We start from the raw sequence: 22,739 nt of genomic DNA, 5'->3' as shown, positions 1-22,739 counted from the left end.
TAACAGTTAAACTTTTTTTTAACTCTCTTCAACACAAATATCAGCTATTTGACCCCTTTTCATTAACACAGCAGCAGTTCAAATATTTCTGTCAGTCTGAGCTGAAACATGAATCTAATCAAATATCAAATCAAAGTTCTCTGCCAGGACGTTAACAGTTGATCTAGTTTTTTACAAAGTTCCCCTCAGCGTCCAGAGCCACCAACATACCTTTGATCAACAGCAAGTGAACATTTATAAATGTGTGTTTCCAGAACAGGAAGCAGCAGAACTATTGTTCTGTTATCAGGCAGCAGCACAAACGCTCATCAGCTCATTTACTGTGCAGGACTTTGAGTGTGTGAAGTGTGTGTTTGTGCTGGATTTCCTTTGGAGAATCTCAGTCAGAAACAAGACAAAGAAAAACTCTTTCAACAGTCCAGGTTGAGTTGACAACATGAACTGCATTTATCTTCCTCTGACTGACATGTTCTTCCTCCTCTGCACCGAGCCAGCTGCTAAGACTCACAAGCTCATTGACATTTTCTGATGATAAAGAAACTCTCTTCTTCTGTACAATATGAGCAGCAACAGAGAAGAAGCTTTCACAGGTACAGATGTTGCAGCTGTGGCCAAGTACATGTGCTGCATGTTGGAGCAGCACTCTAATGGACAGGCCTCTGTACTGATGGTGGGCTCTGCTCTGTATCCACCACACTGTTCTCAGCTGAGTCTTCCTCCTGTTCACACTCTGATGAAGCACCAACAGGGCCAACTTCTTCTCTGGATGCTCGGATGTTGTTGCTTCCACAGGTTTCCCTCCAACAACCCTCTGTTCCTGCAGTAAGTTCAGTAAGATCTGGGTAAACACTTGAGCTCCTTGAATCTGGCTATGTTGGCTTTTATGCTTGCGTGTCTCCAGGTCTGTTCTGAATGTAGACTTGAATTTGACCACGTAGGCGGGGTCATCATCTGAGCTGTCCATCACCTGAGAGAGATGACAAAGCACAGGTGACCCTGAACCATCCCTTAGTTATGCTGCTATAGGCTCAGGCTGTTGGCGGACTTCCCATGATGCTCTGCTTTCTTCTCCCCTCTTTTCACTCCTGATGCTTTTATATGTCACTACTACATGTCCTTAACTTTTGTCTCTCTGTTTTGTTCTTGTCTTTCTGAGCTCATCTCTTCTCTTTCCCCTCACCCTGCAACCAGTCATGGTAGATGCTCCTCCTGGAGCCTGTTTTCACTGGGAGGATCTTTGTGTCAAAGGGAGTTCTTCTTCCCACCATCACCAAGTGCTTCTCACAGTGGAGGCGGTTACCTTACACTGTTAAACAGCTTCAGATGACTGTTGTTGTCTGTTGGGTATTGTCACTTATAAATAAAGTTAAAATGGATGGATAGATGTTATTGTGACAAAGAGAAAACAACTGTTGACAGATAGATTGTTGTTTTGTGTGTCTGCAGTCTGTCAGGCTGTCTGATCACAGAGGAAGGTTGTACTTCTCTGGCCTCAGCTCTGAGCTCCAACCCCTCCCATCTGAGAGAGCTGGACCTGAGCTACAATCATCCAGGTCCCTCAGGAATTAAGCTGCTGTCGGCTGGACTGAAGGATCCAGGCTGGAGACTGGACACTCTCAGGTATGGAGAGAAAATCTGATAGAGGAGGAAGAGCTGGAAACATTTCCTGTGTCTTTCACTCACTTCCTGTTTGTTTCCTGCAGATGACACATGAACAATCACACATGCAGGAATATTTTCAGGGACAGACACACTAGTCTAGTTGGATAGTTCATGGATATTTATGTAGGGGTCTCCAAGGAGTCTGTTTGCAGGAACATTTAGGTCACAGGTGTACCTGATATAGATACCAGTGTACCTAATAAAGTGTCAGCTAACATTTGGAAATGGAAGCTTAAATAATGACAAACTGTACATTCACAGTTGAATTCACAATAAATTTGTTCTCAAGTGCACATTTTTCTGTTATTGTTCTCAAACAACAGAATGAGAATGAAATATTGATTCTAACAGGGCCCATAAACAGCATTAGCTTAGCAGCATTAGCTTATCAGAGTTTCCATCATGGTCACACAAATCCTTAGCAGAGAAAAGTGGCCTACTTAGCAATAGCTGCTCAAGTTGTATAAAGAAAGGGAAAACAATATTAGCATTAGCTACTAATAATTATTCACCCCTAATTAGAATTAGCCGCTAATGGCAGTATACTTAGCATTAACTCCTCACATTGTTATAATGTAAAGGAAAAGAATTAGCATTATTTAATAATGTTGACCTTGGCCCACTGGAAAAGTTCAGAACTAAAGATTTAGGAGTGTTTCTCGATAGCTCTTTCTCATTTGAGAAACAAATGAATTCTGTTATTAAAACCAGCTGTAAGGTTTATATTGTTGATTGATGCTTAGAAATATTTACTCATATATGCTTAGAGTTGTATAATCGATTGCATGATGATAGAGGTTTGATCCTGAGTAGTCTGTAAAGACTCTGTGTGCCTTCCAGAGTGCTCTGGCATGCACACACCACTTGGGGCCATGAGAGAGGTCGTACCCTCTCTTACTGATTTATGGTGTAGGACAGGGGTCTCAAACTCAATTTAGCTGGGGGCCGCTGCAGGCAGAGTCTGGGTGAGGCTGGGCCGCATTAGGTTTTCCACAAGAAAGGCATGGTTAAAAAATTCCAATCTTCTCAAATCTCTTTATTTTTATTTTTTTAACACAAAATATGAAAAATGAACAAATTAAGAATTAATAAGAAAATAAATCAATCTGTAATACATAAATAAAATAATAATAAGATATTTTTAGTCAGTGAACTTGTGTGTTTTTTTCAGTCTTCTATATCTGCTGTATTTAGATTGAAATGTCTGTATTAACAGTTCTATAACCTTCTTCTGAACATGAATGGAACACTGTAGAAAATGAACTGTTCTTCTGAACATGGCTTCTCTTGCCTACTCCTTGCTGCTAGAGACCTGGCAGCGTTTCCTCTCGCATAGCCGAGCCAGATTTGGCCTGAGGGAGGAAGCAGTTGCGACCCTCAGTATGTCTTGAAGATGATCATCCGTAAGTCTGGACCTGTACTTGGACTTATTGAAGTTCAAAGTGGAGAAGAGCTTTTGGCACAAGTATGTGCTACCAAAAAGGCACATGGTCCGCTTGAACATTCGGGAAAGCCGAGGGAAACTAGGGCTCAATCCTCTCAAAAATTGTCCAAGCTTGTCTGCTTTTCCACTCACTTCCCTGAACTTTGCTTTGAGTTCAGAGTTGCACTGCAGCTCAATGAGCTCCATTTGAAGCACAGAAGGGGCATCTTGCACATCAAAGGAGAAGGGGTCGGCAAAAATGTGAAAGGTGGCTCTGTGTGTCTTGAAGTCAGCAAATCTGTGATCAAATTCCTCCTGTAGCCTCAAAATGACATCAACATACTTGTCAGCACTGAATGGTGTGCCTGCATCCACGAGTGCCTTGCATGCTGGGAAATGGCAAAGGTTTGTCTGAGAGAGCTGAGCTTTCCAGAGCGCCAGTTTTGTGGAGAATGCTCTCACGTTGTCATAGGCAGCACTGACAAGTTGCCCCTGGCCTTGTAACGTCTTGTTCAGTACATTAAGCTCATGTGTCATATCAACAAGAAAAGCTGAGTCCATGAGCCATTTGGGATCAGTTAGCACAGGAACACTAACTCCATCCTTCTCCATGAAGGCTTCACTTCTGCTCTCAACTCAAAAAGTCTCTTTAATACATTTCCCCTGCTGAGCCAACGTACCTCAGTGAAGTCGAGCACATCCCCATATTCTGACTCCATTTCCTCTAAAAAAGCACAGAACCTTCGGTGCTTTAAGCCCCTGGATCTGATTTGGTTGATGCATTTCACAACAATAGACATCACATTGTCAAACTTCAGGCATTTGCTGCAAAGGACCTGCTGATGGATGATGCAGTGCAGAGCAATGGCCTCCTCCACGCCTTCCTCTTCCAGTTTGTTTTGTGCCACCAGTCCATGTTTCCTCCCTGTCATTGATGGCGCTCCATCTGTTGTTATTCCAACAAACCTCTTCCATGGCAAACCAACATTCTCAATGGCATCACACAGCTTGTAAATATCTGCTGAGCGGTGGTCTGGCCATGCATTGGAATTACTGTGAGCAGCTCCTCCATCACTTCAAAACTGTCATCAGCACCACGGACATACATTGGGAGCTGGGCAGTGTCGGTGATGTCTGCGGTCTCATCAAGAGCGACCGAGTATACACTGAAACATTTGGCTTTCTCACACAGTTGGTCATAAATGTCACTTGACAGGTCAGAAATGCGATCTGCTGCGGTGTTGGCAGAAAGGCTGATGTTGCTAAACTGACCTTTCTTTCCCGGACAGACTATATTTGCAGCCTGCAATATGCACTTTTAGACAAATGCACCTTCTGTGAATGGCTTCCCTGCTTTAGCAATCATCTCACTAACCACGTGGCTCCGACTGCTGCATTATTCTCTTTGGTTGCTTTCTTGGAGAAATCTTGCTGCCTCAGTAGATCTGTTTTAAGACTGGCAACCCGGTTCGCTCTCTCGTCTCCCTGGTATTTTGCATCCAGCTCAGCATGTCTAGTTGTGTAATGACGTTTCAAATTGTATTCCTTGTGCAGCGCAACTTTCTCTGTGCAAATAAGACAGGTCGGGGTGCCCCTGTGCTCAACAAAGAAATATTGCATTTCCCACTTTTCCTGAAATTGTCGGTGCTCATCACCAACCTTTCTCTTCACCGCAGGCTTTGAAAAAGACATGTTTGGGGCTATGTGACATTTATAATTCTACTTGGTGTCACTGTCGCATTGAAGTTTCAATCAAGCGTTTAGCCGACGGACGGGGAACGTCTCAACGCGTAGAGAACGTCATTTCTGCTTCTTTTTCTTGCAACCGTAGCACGGCGATCGGCAGATAAAAAGCCGGTAGCAGTCTCCTTTGTTTTTACGCTCGATGTTCATGTCTTTCATGACGACACGAACACCGTGGCGTTTGCAGATGGTAGAAAGTGCAGGGATAGCGAGCGCAAAAAAGGCGACTGCTCACGGCGCCGGGCTGTTGTTACAGGAGAAAGAAGCAGAAACGACACCGTGACATATAACAAATAACATCAGCTGTTTCTGATGTTAGTTGTTTTGACTGCTTTTACATTATATTGAAATATATGTAATGTTCATGTTTGCTGCAATGCAAACGCAGTGATGCAAATAAAAACATGGAGCCACAAATTACGGTGCGACCCTATAATTAGTCCGGGTTACCGGGGACTGTTGTTGCCGATGAACAGGTGTCGCTATGTGACTGCAGACTAAATTGGGCTGCATTGAGTTCATGACTTTTCTTTTATCCCGCCGCCTACGCATCACTGTGAGAGTTAATATGAGATCTCTCTCTGTGGAAAAATAACTTTAAATCCCACTGACGTGTGTATAAATCTATATACGTATAATGTCCCGCTGGGCAGCAACTTAAAAAAACAACTTTTTTTTTTTTTTTTTTTTTTTTTTTTTCAGTATGCGACATTACGTGATGGCAGAGCTTCAGTTCATCCTTTGTCATTTTTTTAAATTTTTTTTTATTAATAAATAGGACAGGGGGAATTAATGAGAGAAAGAGGGGGAGAGAAAGAAAGAAAACCAAAGGGGAGAAGAGACGGTGAGAAGGGGGGGGAAGAGAGAGAGAAAAAAAAAAGAACTCCTGGGTCACCTGTATGGAGAAAAAAAAAAAAAAAACAAACAAAAAAAACAAACAGAGGAGACAGCAAACAACAAAGAGCAACATAATAATAGAGAAAACAAAGCACCATCACAATAAACTAGCTAGTCATAGATATCAATATTTACTAAATAATAAACGATATTGTGCAGCACGCAAGATAGACAGCGCACAGTGTGCTTTGAGGCAGCAGCCAAGAAAGCTTTAGTCCGCGTCTGTGAATACCCATGTGTGCATACCTGTGTGGATCAGCATGCTTGCATTCCAAAGGTTTCTCCATGTAATGATCTGCTAGGGAGTGTGGGGGGGCCACAGCCCCGTCCTCCAGGGTGTGAAGTGGGTATGGAGGAGATCAAAACTCCAGACATCCAGAGGCCCCCAGAACACAAGAGACCAAGGAAGACCAACAGAGGGGCAGCCGCGCCACTGTTCCAGTAAGAGCTGAGGAGAGTCCCAGATGAGGGCTCGCCCAGCAGCCGCGGAGCAGAAGTCAGGGGGAGTTGCAGTGACGCGCCCGTGAGCTCCGCCGGCCCCCAGCTGTGCCTGAGTGACACACCAACCAGGACCCAAGCCCCCGAGGCCCGGCCCGGGCCCCAGCCCAGAGACGGAGCGCCCCCAGAACCTCACGCCCATCCCGGACCCACCCAGGGGCAGCCAGGTTGCCAGGTCAGTAACCCACGTCCGTCAGCACAGACCCTCCCCTAGCCCCGCTGCACGCAGCCGCGAGGAAACAGTCACCTGAGAGCCAACAGAGCCCCCAACCGGACGTGACCGCTACCCCGGGTAACAACTTTTTTTGAAGTGTTGTGAACGCAGCGCGCTGGGGCGAATGTCGGCGTTTGCCCAATAGAAAGGAGGAAGCCAGCCAGGCACAGGAAAGAAAGAAACACTCCAGGGCAACGCTGCTGGAACTTTGACTCATTGAGAAATGTTTCCCTGCTTGCATCAAGCCCGGCTGGTGTCCCCTGAGATCCATATCCCACCCTGATTGGTGGGTTAATTCAGCTCCGCCCACAACACTGTAAAGTGTCATACATTATCAAACTAACATTACATTTTCATATTAAGGTGGGGCCAAAAACTATCGTCCTGCGGGCCGCAATTGGCCCACCGGCCGCGAGTTTGAGACCCCTGGTGTAGGAGGACACCTACTCTGTGTCTGGTTAAGTATAAGAGCCCTTTGTTAGGGGGACCGCTGGACTCTTAGCACCAGCTTTGGGGTCACAGGGTCACATCTGGAACACACACACAAACACACACACACACACACACAGAGACAGACACACACACAGACACACAGACACACAGACACACACAGACACACACACACGCACGCACGCACACACACAGACACACACACACGCACACAGACACACACACACACACACACACACAGACACACACACACACACACAGACACAGACACACACACAGACACACAGACACACACACACACACGCACACACACACACACACACACACACACACTCACACACACACTATGCACAGACTGGTACTCTTTGTTCATACCTGTGTAAGACGTCATAATGAACTTGTGCATATTCATGTAAGCTCAATAAAGAGCAGTGTTACGAGGGAGCAGACGAGAGCGACTGAGGTCAAGTGAAGGAACGGCGCTGTCACAGTTCTCTCCCTCATCAATTGTCTGGTTCCAGCGGTGGGTCTGTGCTAGACGACCCATCACCAGCTTTTTCCACTGGTTACCAGTACGTGGTAGAATCCACTTCCAGATCTGGTTGTCTTTAAATCTGTGAATGGATTGGCTCCATCTTATCTCTCTTTAACAAAAGAATCCAAGTGGAGCCCTCAGGTCTGCAGATAAGCAGCTTCTGACCAGAACTAGACGTAAAAACAGAGGTGAGCTTTATCGATGGCTGCAGCCAAACTCTGGAACAGTCGCCCTTCACATCAGGTCGTCACCAACACTGGACATTTTTAAAAGCCGGTTGGAAATACATTTGTACTCTGTAGCTTTCAATCCTGACCAGTCTTTATAGTCATTACTGTGTATGTTTCCTATTTTCTCTCTACTCTGTGCAGCACTTTGGCTCAACCTGTTTTTAAATGTGCTGATAAGTAAATGTAGATTTCTTTGAATAAAACAGTGGAGCCGAGCTTTGAGCTCAGTGTGTAACAGTGTGTGTGAGAGCCATGTAATGTCCATGTGTGCATGCTGACTGTGCTGCTCTGACCCCCCTCCTCCTTTCAGGGTGGAGCCTGCTGGAGTCCGATGGTTGAGACCAGGTCTGAGGAAGTGTAAGTGTGTTTTTAATGGGATTCATGAAAACAAAGCAGCACACGTTCAACCATCTTCATCATGTCAGGAGTCATCATCAAAGTGTCAATCAATGAACAGATGATGGATCAATAACTGCAGCTGGATTGTGTTTGTTCTCTCCATCAGATTCCTGTCAACTCACAATCGACACAAACACAGTGAACACAAAGCTCCAACTGTCTGACAACAACAGGAAGGTGACACATGTGGAGGAGGTTCAGTCATATCCTGATCATCCAGACAGATTTGATTACTGGGCTCAGCTGCTGTGTAGAAATGGTCTGACTGGTCGCTGTTACTGGGAGGTCGAGTGGAGAGGAGCCGTTGATATATCAGTGAGTTACAGAAGCATCAGAAGGAAAGGAGACAGTTATGACTGTGAGTTTGGATACAATGATCAGTCCTGGAGTCTGATCTGCTCTGATGATGGTCCTCGTTATGTCTGTCAAAATTACAGAGAAACATCCATCTCCTCCTCCTCCTCCTCCTCCTCCTCTGTCTCTAACAGAGCAGCAGTGTATGTGGACTGTCCTGCTGGCACTCTGTCCTTCTACAGAGTCTCCTCTGACACTCTGATCCACCTCCACACCTTCAACACCACATTCACTCAAACTCTTTATCCTGGGTTTATGGTCTGGTCTGGTTCCTCAGTGTCCCTGTGCTGAGTGGAGTGTAAAGAGTGTCTCCTGTTACAGAAACACTCTGACTGTTGAACAGATAGTTCAGTCTGTACATGTCTGTCTCTTTCACTCACAAACACGTTTTCAGATTCATGGATTCAATCAGTTGATGTTTGAAACTCTTCTAAATGATTCCTTGTAAACTTCTTCCTCTTCAGTCACAAACAAACAGGAAGTGATGTCACATGTGTTCCTGTCCACACAGCAGAATGAGTCTATTGCTGACAGTGATGTACAAACAGAGTGAGCATTTCTGAGGCCCAAAATAAACTGAGTAGTTCACTGAATGAACAATGGACTGTGAGCTCAGTTCCTTCATCATTAGTATGGATTATATATGTATATGTATTATATTAGTATCATATATATCAGGTGCTGCTGCTTTCAGTCATTGTGCAAATGTGCTGTTTGTAAGCTTGTAAAGCTGCAGTCAGCTGAGACTGAAGAAGTCACCTGATCAGTGAGCAAACGTTTCTGAAAACGTCCAGATGAACAGAATCAACCTTTTGGGATCAGCCAGCAATGCAGCATCATTGTTGTTCAGCTTCAGAGGTTTGCAGGAATGAACTGATGACCAGAAACAGCTGCAAAGTCCAAGAAAATACCAGCTGGAGTTCAGCTGCATTTGAAGAAGTCAAAGAAAAGTAAGGATGGCAAAGGGCGACGTTTTCTTCCAAAGAGCTGCAAACATGGTCGACGCCTCATTAGAAGAATCATCTGGACATTTGTGAGGAACTCTAACCAAGAAAGCAACGTCACACAGATCCAACAGACAGTTTCCATGACTGCAAGTGTTGAGTGGAAAAATGCTACATTGCATTATTGCATCCTCTCACCACAGGAGGCGCTGTTGGCACCACTGATTGCTGATCAGCTGTTCTCTGATGATCTGATTGATACTGTGAATAACGGGACTCACTGAACTCTGTGACACAGTGAAGATTACAGAGTTTAACTTCACCCTTTAAGACTGACCACAGAACCAAGTCCGCCAGAGCTTTTGTTATATTTTTACATGCTGTGGAGCCATTTGTGGGAGCATTTCAAGTTGCTATACATCAATACAACTGTTATAGCCCTAATTTTAATAATATGTCTGCATTAAGTCCATAGTAACTACATAAACTGCAAAAAAAACCTCTGCTCATCCATCTCTGTGTGTATCAGGATACATTTGGCTCATAATACACAGAAAAATCAGAGTTATTACCTGTAATAAATGTGAAAGATTCCTGCAGTGATAACCAGGCAGGACTGAAACACATCCAAGCTGTCACCACGGTAACAGCACCGTCCATCCACAGGTGAGGGGAGGAGCAAAAAGAGGGACTTTGACCATTTTATACTAAAAACACTCAACTAATGTTTCTAATATGAAACAAATAAGCCCACATTAATGTGAGCGTTTATTAAATAATAATAATGATGATTTCCTCCTGATCTCATTTCCACAGCAGAGAAAACTGTGGTGTATATTGAGGTGGAGGGTGTGGTCTGTGGCTCAGGTGTAGAGTGAGGGTGGGGTGCACGACAGCAGCATGCTGGGACTGCTGAGGGTGGAGGAGGGAGTGATGATGACATCAGAGCTTCAGCACAGAGACCAGTGAACACACAGTCTGTTCATCTTTGCATAGATACAATATACAGCACAATATTGAATGACAGACACGCTGTGGGAGCTTCCACAGATAACCACATGCACCTAACCAGCCTGCACCAGCCTGACATTTCTTCCTCCTAAGTAAAAACGAATGGATGGATTGAACTTAGAGTCTCAGCTCAGTTTTCTATTTTGACCACCTACACCCCAAGATACTCTTTTAAAAAGTGTTGTTTTCAGATCCCTTTGAAGTTCATAAAGGGCCTGTTCATTTTCATTCAGATGTTTTATTACATAAATGTTACTGTTTTCTTTTGATTTATGCTCCCACTACACTGCACCTCTACAAACAACAATGCCACGGACTGTCAGCTGCTTTTACATGCTGTGAACATGAGTAGGTTTGATCAGAGTTTCAATTACCAAAGAAAAGACAAACTGAGCAAAAAGAAGGAAAAAAAGACCAACTTCTTCCCAACTGACAAGAAAAATACTCGTCATGTTTTCATAATAAAGGATCAGGCTCCCCATTTATGACAGCTTGGACCAATAATGTATGTTACACTGATGCTACTGTAGAGACAGGGTCAACATCTCTATTTAAATATAATTAATATACAAAACACAATAAAAGTTATACATGAATTATTCATTATTTTGACTATTGATAAAATTCATGTATACTAATCAAAGTTATACATGAGTAACGACATTATTAATAATGATTAATAATAATAATTCTAATGCCAACATGATGACTGTTCATAGCTCCTGCTTTGAAATACTGAACTTAAACATTGACCTGATGAAAGATCACAATTCACAGTGGCCCACTGTCAGAATCATTCTGAATATAAACTCATCGAGTTAATCTGAACCTTTCTCAAATGTGCTGTGAATAAATGCTGCTGCAAGCCACTGTGGGAAAGCTGTGTTATTATCATGGAAACATCTGTGACACATTCACAGAGGACGAGGACACAAAGGGACGACACGCAGAGGCTGTGTTAAAGTCAAAAATCCAAATCTTTAGTCCTAAACAGGCAGTGGTTACAAACAGGAAGACGAGCAGTCCATTAAACAGTCTACAGGGTCAAACATACAGAGAATTCAAACAGCTATTAAAAACAAATAACTGGACACTGAAAAACTTCAGTGATGTGTGAGGCACCAAAGGGAAGCAGCTGAGTATATTCAATGAATTCTCTTCAAATACAAAGACAGAAACTCCTACAGGCAGCATGCAAACTGAGCAGGATACACAAAGATCAGAGATTACAAAAGAAATCAGAAAAGGATTTCAAACTTACTGAGAGCAAGGCCTCTGTTACAAATCTGTCTAATAGAAAAACATGCTGTACAGATACAATACGCTCAGTGTTCATGGTCATTTAAAAACTGGCTCTACCTGAACCACTTCAATATTTTATGAAGTCACTGAGTCGACCATTTCTACAGTTTGTTTCCTTCATTGCAGTTAGAGTGCGGCTGGTAAGGATGAAAACACACACAGAGCGTAAATTGTCTTTGTTAGTAACAAACGTCAGCAAAGAAAAGACAAAACACACAAACACTCTCATGATATTCATGAATCATCAGAAAGCATCCAAACATTCTGCTCGTGGACTTTTACAGTCTTATTTGCACTCGCTCATCTTCATAATCATCCTGATCAATACATGACAGGGGAGGCTTTGAGGTAGGCGGGGCTCTCTGCTGATGTCAGCATGAAAGGCAGGACCAGCGTCTGCCACATGTTGGTGAAACATCACAGTACACTGGCGTGGTTTCCTTTCCAGATGTTGGACGTTTGACACTTCAACGTTGAGGCCAACAAGAAGACACAGTTTTGGGTCGGGTTGCTGCAGGGTTTCTAACTGAGCAAAAGCAGAAGCACACAGACCAACAGGGATCAGATGCTGAGTGTTAGAGGAACATCTGTGCTGATCACTGAATGCTGCTGTGGTCTCTTGTTGAAGTTGGCTGGTGGGACAGTCTAATAGTGATATCCTGCCCATCGGAGGAACACTTTTAAAAACACATGCAATACTTTGTTTGTATTACAGTCACAGTTTATCTTATTTTTGTCCTTTAAAAGTGTTGCTGTACTATAAAGTCCTATAATTTGAGGCTAAAATGGCTCAGAGAGTCTCTCTCTCAGAGGATCTCCTTTGAAAGTGGAGACGGCTTTATCCGCTGATCCACGTCACTTTACCTGGATGTTTTCTTTGAAGCTGGATGAAGACTCCTCTCCCTCACTCCTGCTGCAGCTGTGTGGTCCAGTTGGCCTCTGAGGTCACAGTCAACATCTGTAGCAGAAGAGGGGAAATAAAAGTCCAGGTTACCAAAACTGGGAGCTTTTCCAAAATAGAGCGTAACTGGACTTTTTCAGCCTTACAGGCAGATAGTCGTCTGAAGCTGCAGCTTTTTCTTTTTAGCTTTTTCCAATCTCTGCTCTCGGCTTTCTTTGAGAACATGTCTGCTTTCTTGGCATGGGTCTGTCTGCTGTTGGTGAAGAGACTAAATCCACATACTCGCTACTAAGATCTCCTCAAGTAGTCTCAACCAGATTACAGTTTAAGAGTAAATGTCTCCTGAGAGTTTCACCTTGGGGAGATGCTGTCTTGCTAACATGCAATCATGAGCATTAATCTATGAGGTGAAAAAGTCATTTTAAAAGCTCCAGCCACAAGTTTTATTTCATCTGTGTTTTGGTCAGAGTCCCATCAGACCTCCAGAATGGTGTCAGAGTGTTTTCTATCCACGTGATGAGCACAGGCCTCAGGTCCAGACCTCCACGGGCACCATAGCCTCTTTGGAGCTAATAGGTGCAAGAAGGTTTTGTTGGGATAGGAACTGAAGAGGAAACTGACGAGGAAGGCAAGGATCTTCTTCAGCTCCTCCGAGCCGGGACCTCTTTGTGTAGGCCAGCATTGGCCAGGTAGCCCTCCAGCATCGCTGGATGGCCGACAGTGGAAAACCTAGAGGAGTAGGAGAGAAACAGCAGCTTGGAGCATGTCTTTATACTGTTTAGTTTTTAGAGCCACAGACTTTCTTTTAATGTCATTGTTCAGGATCTATGACTGATTATGTATTTATTGTATTCCTCCATGACTGTGTGACAGCAAGTGGAAAAAACCAGCTTCACCTTTGTTGATATGCTTGTAATTTTAATATTGATTAAATGGCCCATGAAATAATAGAAAGCTCATATATGAAAATGTATTTTAAGAAGTAAAATGTTAATCTGAGTACAAAGGAGTACACTCACCTTCTGGTAGATGGAGGTGTAGCGAGCGCTGGTGAACATCCAGGCCTCCTCGTAGAACTGATCACTGATTGGATCCAAAACATCGATGGAGGATCTGTGTAAGCGCTGAGGATCGTCCTGATGGACAGAACAGAAGGAGAGTGAGACAAGTGAAGATATACTAAACAACACTGTGACATGAACTGAGCCACACACAGTTTGATTCACAGGTGATTGACACATTATTTGACCACGAGCAATCTTTTCTGGTTTGACGCCGTCTTTGTAGCCAGAAACCAGCTCTCTCCTCGGCTTCCTCCACTACACGCTTCCCCCACGCCAGTCTCCTCCGTCACTATAAAGGGGAGAGTCATGAGCTCCATCACCCTCACCTGTGCCGTCCAACGTCCCGCCACCAGCCTCCACTGCAGCAGGCCAGAGACCACACCCCTGCCACAATAAGTAAAAGTATATCCTTGCTGTACCCTTAATGCTAAATGTGCTAAATTAACCGCTGCCTTTGCCCCTTTGGGATTATTCTTATGTCACTGGGATGTTGACCTTTGACCTTCACATTAGAGAGATGGGCAGACATAATTAGTGTATGAATTTTAAAGTAACAGGTAATAAAGAGAGTGTAGCAAATGTAGTCAGGTTTATTACTCTGTATCACACATGAGTGCCCGAGGGAGGCGGGGCTGACTGGGGAGACACAGGAAACAGAGAGACAGGGCTGACTCGACATGAAACGATGAAACGTGGGACACGGGAACAGAAACTAAACACAGGCTGAAATGAACACTGAGGGAGGGAGAACTAAGATTACTGAGAGCCTGATAAATAAGAAGAACAAAAACCAAGAAAAACAAGAGTCAAAGAAAACCAAAAACACAAAGCATTGGGCCAGGACCCACTGCTGTGACATTTATATGTGATAAAAACATTAAAAACTGCTCAGATATTGAAATCTTTCTACGTATACTTTAGGTTCAGCTCTCCAGCCTGGCATTTGGTTAAGCATGATTCAAACATTTGATTTTGTTTAACTGGTTTTAATTATAGTTACTTTTTGTGAACATTTGTTGCAGCATTTAAAAATACATCATTTATTTTCAAACTTTTACTTGATTTAGAGCATCATATTTGACCAACGGAAATGTTTTAATTTCATATAAAATAACTGAAACAGTGAACTGAATATCTGAAATCTTTCCTTCCTTAAAAGTTATAATCCTACTTAAGTTATAGTGCAAACGCTTAAGCAACAAATATACTTGATGCTAATTAATTAATATTTCCCTTTGATGTTGCAACTATGCGGTCACTTCTGTCTTTAAACAAAATAATATTTTCCAGTTACAGAAATCATAAAGTCCAAACTAAAGTGCTACTGTTGCTATATGCATTTTATATAAATCATGGATGATGGTCCTGACATGAAGGAAGAGAAAGTTACAGGTTGCATCCTTTGACTTTGTCTCCGTGCCTTTGGGCGATTTTCAGAAGGACAGATGTTTCTGTTCAATTCTTAAATCAATTTTTTCAAACACAAACACTATTTTAAAGCTTCTCGAGAGTAAAATATTAATGATAATTATAATAACAATAATAAAAACAAAAGCTCTCAGATCCATCAAACCAAGCAGCAGAAAGAACAATAACTGAAGAGAAAACTTTAACCTTGTAGACTTCATTATGTTCCAGCTGCTCTACAGACGCTGTGACCTCGAACTTAAGCAGGTCGTAACGTATGTGCAGCTCAATAACTTCATAATCAATTCAATTCAATCTTTATTGGCAGACTTCATGTCCATAAAAACAAGACAAGAAAAAAAACACACAACTCCCCCCCCCCCCACACACACACACACACACACACAACACAAGGTATAAACCATTAAATATATATATATGTATATAAATAAGTATATAAAGCATTTGTAAAAATATAAAACCATAATATACATAAAACACAATTACTTAAAATAAATCAATAAGTACACAAACACTTTAACCAGTGCTTTCTGAGACTGGATGAGTAACGGGAACCACTCACTGTCGGATCTGTAAGTGCTAAAATTATACTGTTACTCGAACCATCCAGTCATTCTCTAAAATTGAACATTAACTTTCTTAAAAGTGCTTTAAAAGTCCAGACACCCACAGCTACAAACATCTGGCTGGCACTACCACTTCTAGGTATCCTGCAAAGGATTCTCATCGCATCATTATATGCAACATGCAGCTTCTGCATGCTACATTGTTTGTAGGATGACCACAAGGGGGCAGTATATAGCGGTGTGCAATACGCTTTAAACAAAGCCACTTTAACTGAAAGTGAACAAAAGCTGAATTTGCGTGCAATAGTATTTGCCTGCACATAGAGCTTACATCGCTGTCTGTATATGTCATCATCATCATTCATTTGCTCAGTAATAAAGTGACCGAGGTATTTCACCTTTTTATGAACTTCAAAAGTTTTTGTGCCAGTTTAAACAAAGGGAAATTTAGCTGTTTATCCTGCTTGGTTCTACATATCAAAACAGCACTTTTAGCAGCATTGTACTCAATGTCATATTGCACACCATATTCAGTACAGACATTAAGAAGATCCTGTAACCCAGCACCGCTTGGACTAAAAACAACCAGGTCATCTGCAAACATGAGATGATTTATCAGTGCTTTACCTAATATACACCCAGTGTTACAGGCTCTCAGCTGTATGGACAAATCATCAACATATAAATTAAATAAAATTGGAGACAAAATCCCACCCTGTCTGACACCATTGCTGACACCAAAGGGGGCAGAAATACTGCTTCCCCATTTAACCTGCATGTTCTGATGAGCGTACCAGTAAGAGAGAATCCTCACGATGTATTGAGGAACTCCCCGTCTCTTCATTTTATCAAAAAGTTTTCTGTGGTTCACTCGATCAGAAGCCTGAGAGGCATCAATGAAACACATGAGGACAGATGAATTTTTTATACAACCTGACTATTTCCTTGAGTGCATATATGCACATGTCAGTGCCGTGCTTTGGTTTGAAGCCAAACTGATTATCCAGAGAAGAGATGAACACACTAACTCTATCAAACAAGATTCTTTCTAACACCTTAGATAAAATACTGGCTAGTGCAATCGGCCTGTAATTATCCAAACAGCTCACTTTTGCAGCTTTGTCTTTCATAACTGGTACCAGTAAAATACACAGCACTGAGTCTGGTAATATGCCATGAATCATAAACCCAGTGAAACAGAGCGCTAGAAGAGGAGCTAGCCTTAAACTAGCATGTTTTAAATGTTCTGCAGTGATGTGATCCAAACCAGAGGATTTATTATCAGACAACCTATGAATGGCTTCATAAACTTCACGTGTCCTTACACTTATTGTGTCATTACTCATGTCAAGATTGTCCTCATATGGATCACTTTTTATACAGTTAAACAACGCACTGTAATGCTGTCTCCATGACGCTGCAATGTTATCTGCCCCAGAAACACCTTCAACAGTTGATGGTAGAGATGGTTTACAGTTATTAAGAGCTTTCACCTCTTTCCAAAAATCTGCCATATTATTACACAACATTTTCCTGGCCAAAGAATCTGCTCTCAGCATTTGCTCATTTTTAGTTATGAAGCGAACAGCGTACTTATATCTGGCATTCGCACATTTTTTCTGTTCAAATTCTGGGCCTTGTTTAGGTCTTCCAGCCATGACCCAACATTTATAAGCTATGCAAGCTTCATCGTGTTACATGGATACATGTTCTTTCCAGCCAGGTCTGATGTTAGGTTTCTTATGCTTATATTGTTTATCAAGCAGTGTACCACTTTCATGCAGAGCAGTCACTATATCATCATACATGGAGCAGAGTAAATGTTTATGCACAGCATTCTTACAGTTGACATCCTTGCACAAAATAGCTTCTTTGGGCAAAGAAATGTTGTTCAGATGTATATCGGTATTACTATGATAAGCTAAGAAATCATCTTCACTACAAGCTGACCAGTCTAATTTTACACTGGTAGCAATATTGTTTCCAGTTGTTGCTGGCATTTGTTCCACATTCACAGTAAAACCAAAAGGTATATGATCTGACACAGTTACCTCATACCTGATAGTCATGTTTGCTAAAGCTGCATGTCCATCAGCTGTACAGATACAGTGGTCCAGCCATGATGTACTATGCCAGGCTTCACTTATGTATGTATAGCTGTCTGCAGGCAGCAACACTTTGGTAGACAAGATAAGATTATTAACTTGACAGAAGTGAGTTAAGTGGTCAGCAAACTGAGAACTGCTGTCTGTGAGATCAGGGGCCCGTTCTTCGTACGTCGCTTACTACATCCAAGATCAAACCATCGCGCTAACCGTGAGCTCGCTAATCCGGTTCCCCGAACACACCTGCTGTTGACGATTAGTACAGCTGGACGCAGGAATGTGACATCACTGGGTGTCGTAAAAGGGGCTACGCATCGATAGTAGAAACATTGATCGGCAACCCTCTGATTGGTCGGCGAAAATGTCGAAGGAGCGCGTTCGGTATTTTTCGGCAGCAGAGCAAGAACTCTTGAGTGAGGGATTTCAGGAGTTTCAGAGTTTAATCAGAACGCAAGGGAACACTGCAAAGGCTGCAAAAGCAAGGAGAGAGGGCTGGCAGGAAGTTGCTGACAAATTAAACTCGTAAGTAATTTCATAATAACAATAATAATGGAGTGGATTGATATAGCGCTTTTCAAGGCACCCAAAGCGCATGAGAATACCACTATTCAGTCACTTATTTATTTATAGATTTATTATATTACACTATATTATCCAATATTATATTACATTATATTATATTGTTATATTATATCCCCTTTCACATTAGAGCCACAACAGGACCCACTAGAACATGGGAACAAGTAAAAGTGGAATATAAGAATATTCTACAGAATGGTAATATTTATCTCTTGTATTGCTTTTCGTCTCTTGGAAAGAGACCCTGAAATAATCTGTTTGTTTGTTCATAACAGCAACCAAGAAAAGGGCAGAGCAAAAAAAAGACAGGTGGTGGTCCTGCACCCCCACGTCAACAAGTTGGTTAAGTGAATAATACCCTCACGGGAAAATCGATATCTCTCTATGAGCACACTGTCGCGCTGAGCTAAAGGATCCTGTCTGTCCCGCAATATACGCTGAATCCTGAGGACTCTCCTTATCAATCTCGCACCTTCCACAATGGGTGGCTCACGTAAACGGACAGGACATGGCTGCGACAGACTTCCCAAATCCACCTTCGCTTTTATAGCCGTGGTCTCCCATCTTGATTACACGAAGTAATTTACGATTACTACTCTGAAATATGAATTACATCTGTAATAATCACATACATGTAATAGAATGTTAATAGTACATTTCCCTTTTTTAGGGAATGATCTGTATGTATCTGTGTGAAATCAATAAAAGGATCAAGTGCTGCATTATCTTTAGTTACATTGATGTTATTTATTTATGGTGAAACAGTGGTGGAATATCGCTGTTGCTTTCGTATAAATGAAGCGGACATACCTGCGTGGCCGCGATCTAATCCTGTTTACATAAAGTAAACCTGCTCCCGAGCAGGTTTACGCTTACGGCTCTGTTGCTATGACAGCAAGTCCCGGATGAGCTTCGGGGAACCGAACGATCCAGGATCACGCGAAATCGTCAACAATCTAATCCAGCTAACTTACTTAGCGAGGTACGAAGAACCGGCCCCAGCATTAAAATCACCCAAAACATATATGCTGTAAGTATCGTTGTCTTGAATAAATGCATTAATAAAAGCCAGCCTACTGAGGTATTCTTGCTCATTTTGACAAGATTCATAGGGAGTATAAATATTAAGAATGATAAAACTACTATTGTTCTGTGTATATTGTATACCAATACACCAGTCTACATCCAGTCTAATGGGCTTTATCACAGGGTCTATTTTTTTGTCCCAAAGCACAGCAACCCCTCCAGGTATTCTGCCTCTGACTATAGCTGTGCTGAGATCAGTTGTTGATTCCCCCACTCCCAAAAAACTTGCATTTAGACAGTTAAGTTTTCCCAGGTCCTGTTTGGACAACCATGTCTCCTGCAAGCATAAATGTCACATTCTGCAAGCAGACTGTCCACAACAATTCGTCGAGCTTTGTCCCCTGCACTCTGTCCCAAACGTAGACCACAACAGTTGTAAGATAATATCCTAATATACATCTTCATGTTGATACGTTGGTACCAGAAGGCACAGTTATCTCCCCTGCTGGATCCACTGAGCTTGGCACCACTGTACCGGGCTTACGAGGTTCATAAAAACGCCGGACCAGAGCCCCTTCAGGCCAGAGTTCAGGATTGTACATTTCACCCACATCATTACATTCAGCATAGAGCTGGGCGATATGAGATTTTTTCATATCACGATATGTTTTTTTCATTTCAGACGATAACGATATCTATCACGATATAAGCCAAATAACTATATTTGTAAGATTTAAATGTGCCGTTGCTCACAAGTAAAATGTGAAATAATCAGCAGCTTGTTTTGATTTAAATATTTATTTCCCATAATAAGTTCAACAGGGTAGATGTACTTAAGGAACATGAGACTTTTTCAGATAAATAAAGGCAAATATTGCAAACTAGACAAAAGGCAGCCGCTAAAGCGTTTAAGTTTTAAACTAGAACAAACGAAACAGACTACTAAATTGTCAATTCCACTTAGAAAAAAAATATTAATTCTAAAAATAAATCTTAGTTTGTTTTACAGAAGAACAGACAAAACTTTTGTCAATATCAAATAAACTGAGAACTAAAAGGAAATTCTCAATCTCTCCTTGTTGTATAGCTTAGCTTTTCAAACAGTTTTAACAGTTACTTTAGTCTGACAAAAGCCGAATGACGAATTAGCGCTTCCAGTCAGAGACTGAGGCTACGTCGACACGTACACGGGTGTTTTTGAAAACGGAGATTTTCCGTTTTCGTTTTAAAAAATAATCCCGTCCACACATAAAGGCAGAAATGAAGGAAAACGCTGCTATGAACATGCCAAAGCAGCAGGTGGAGCTAGATTCCTAACCGTGCAGAAATGTTGGCCAATCAGAAGTCTAGAAGCCTCGTGGGAAAAAGTAAACAAAGCTGGGGCATAGAAGCAGAACCGAGTCGTATGTGTGGAGGGACAGTAACTGTGTGTATATGTAAGCATTTAAACACTGCAGAGAGTACAATTAACAGTAACAGCATTGTAGAAATTCATTTCACCGAAACAATAACGTGGCGCACAGTGTGACACATGCACCAGTTTATTGTATTTCCAGACTTGCTTTCGGCACATTTACAGTGCACGCTACTCTGTTTTTTGTCAGACTTGAAATAGCCGAAATACCTTCACACTACGGAACTTCTATGGCTCTTCCGTTCGACAATCTCTCCGGCATTGGAACCATCATCTGTTTTCTCTTCGGTCACGCTCGGTTGATTTTCCTAGTCGGCACACTCATTTCCTCCATTACGCGCTGGCTCCATTACCCGCTGGCTGCTTCCCAAACAAACACACGTGCGGCTTGGCACTTGTGCTGTACATAACAAGTCACGTGACGTGACGCTGCGGCTGTGATTGGTTCGGCTCTGCGCTACTTAATTTGGATTGGCTGACCTTTTTTTTTTTTTTTTTTAAGAGGACAAGAGCAGCGAGGTCTATCGCGATAGCTTAATTTCTCTATCGAGTAAAAGTTATATCGCGATACATATCGTTATCGTTCTATCGCCCAGCTCTAATTCAGCAGTAACCTTGAAAGAGCTGAACCTGCTACGTTTACTAGCAATTATTTGACAGGTCATATCTCTTTTAAGTTTCTCTCTCAAATACAGAGCAAGAGTTTCTGCATCTACATCCAGGGCAAATATAGTGGCAAACACGCTCACCAATTTAGACCCTGTGGTATTTAGGCAGCAGAACAACTAAGAATAACAACTACAAATAATGTTTTTAGGTTTCTGTTGTACTGCAAGGTTCTGTACAGGAGAACCAAACCAAGAGCAAATATTACGTCTCATTTACACCTGAGCACGAAGAGCCATCAACATTTAGCAAATTAAATCATCTTTCTTTAGATGCAAGAAGAATCATATAGAAATGAAAAAGTAGAAATAGAAATCCAGAGCAAAGATATCCTCTAATTCAGCGTAGCACATGTGCAGCTGCTGCGATTCACGTAAGCATTCGGCTCGTCGCTGTTGCAGATTTTTCTCTCGCTGTTCTGGCTCACAGCGCTGCAAACACAAAAATAAATATCCCCAAAGGTGTGAAAGGGAGCTAATTAGTAAGAGTATTGTTACTCTCCGCAGTAGTCCAGCAGTAGAAATCAGTCCAATAACAAGGTGTGTAACATCTAGCAGGGTGACAGAAAAACCCAGGGTAACTTCTAAGGACCTCAACGTCTCTCTCACATTGTGTTTTTTAAACATGCTTCCATTTGTCACTTCAGTCTTTACTCTGAAATACAGGAAGAGAAATCATGGCTGAAACAATTTCTCATGAAACCAGGGGTGTGGTCCAACAGTCAGTTTGGTGAGGAAGGTTCCTAACTGAGAGAAGTGACCCAGAAGTATCTGTGTAGCAGCCACAATGAATCCAGATCATGAGCTTTATTAACTGATCAAAGTCTCTTCTTTCATCTTCTGTATCATTCAGTTTGCATTGGTAATGCCCATTATTGTAATGCTTTTTTAAGACCAGCAAAACTTTATTTCACTTTGGGTTAGCTGGGATAAGTGATGGATGGAGGGAATTTTACTTCAGCCACACAAATCCTAAACAGGAAGGAGGAGCAGAGTTACAGTGGATCACTATCCAGCAGGGAAACAAGGTTTATTTCAATTTCTTGGCCATGAGTGAGATTTACTCAGTGGGCAAATTAGGGAGACGACACCATCAGATCCCGAGCCCTCCATGTGTTAATCAAGAGACGGCTGCTGTGCTACATCCATAAATAATGAATAAATTAGGAGCTAAAGCTGAAAGGACAGTTTATTTGTACCATCTTCACGTGAACACATTCAAGAACATCACAGATGAAGAAACATTAAAAACTTCCACACTACATAAAGCAAGAAAAATAGTTTTTCTTTCAGGTGGTTTCAGAAAAACAGAAACATCAAACATCTCCA

General features: G+C 42.2%; 1 protein-coding gene and 1 pseudogene across 1 annotated transcript in view; one reads left to right on the top strand and one right to left on the bottom strand.

Annotated features, from left to right (window-relative positions):
• LOC146679830 (NACHT, LRR and PYD domains-containing protein 3-like) overlaps positions 1–12,668 on the top strand; it is a 48,159-nt gene extending 35,491 nt beyond the window's left edge. Inside the window, exons 9-11 of the mRNA XM_085450262.1 lie at positions 1,447–1,620; positions 7,963–8,009; positions 8,158–12,668. Of these exons, the coding sequence (XP_085306388.1) occupies positions 1,447–1,620; positions 7,963–8,009; positions 8,158–8,696 (760 nt within the window). The 3' untranslated portion in view covers positions 8,697–12,668. The remainder of the gene's footprint in view (positions 1–1,446; positions 1,621–7,962; positions 8,010–8,157) is intronic.
• A 3,846-nt stretch (positions 12,669–16,514) lies between these two features.
• LOC146679829 (uncharacterized) lies at positions 16,515–18,815 on the bottom strand (annotated as a pseudogene).
• Positions 18,816–22,739: the final 3,924 nt, after the last annotated feature.

This window comes from Copadichromis virginalis, unplaced genomic scaffold (assembly GCF_057382275.1).
Source record: "Copadichromis virginalis isolate Kocher_CV1m ecotype Utaka unplaced genomic scaffold, C_Virginalis_male_GT1.1 unmapped_scaffold_1, whole genome shotgun sequence".
In the NCBI taxonomy this organism is placed as follows: Eukaryota; Metazoa; Chordata; class Actinopteri; order Cichliformes; family Cichlidae; genus Copadichromis; species Copadichromis virginalis.
This window is presented reverse-complemented; position numbering and strand designations above follow the sequence as displayed.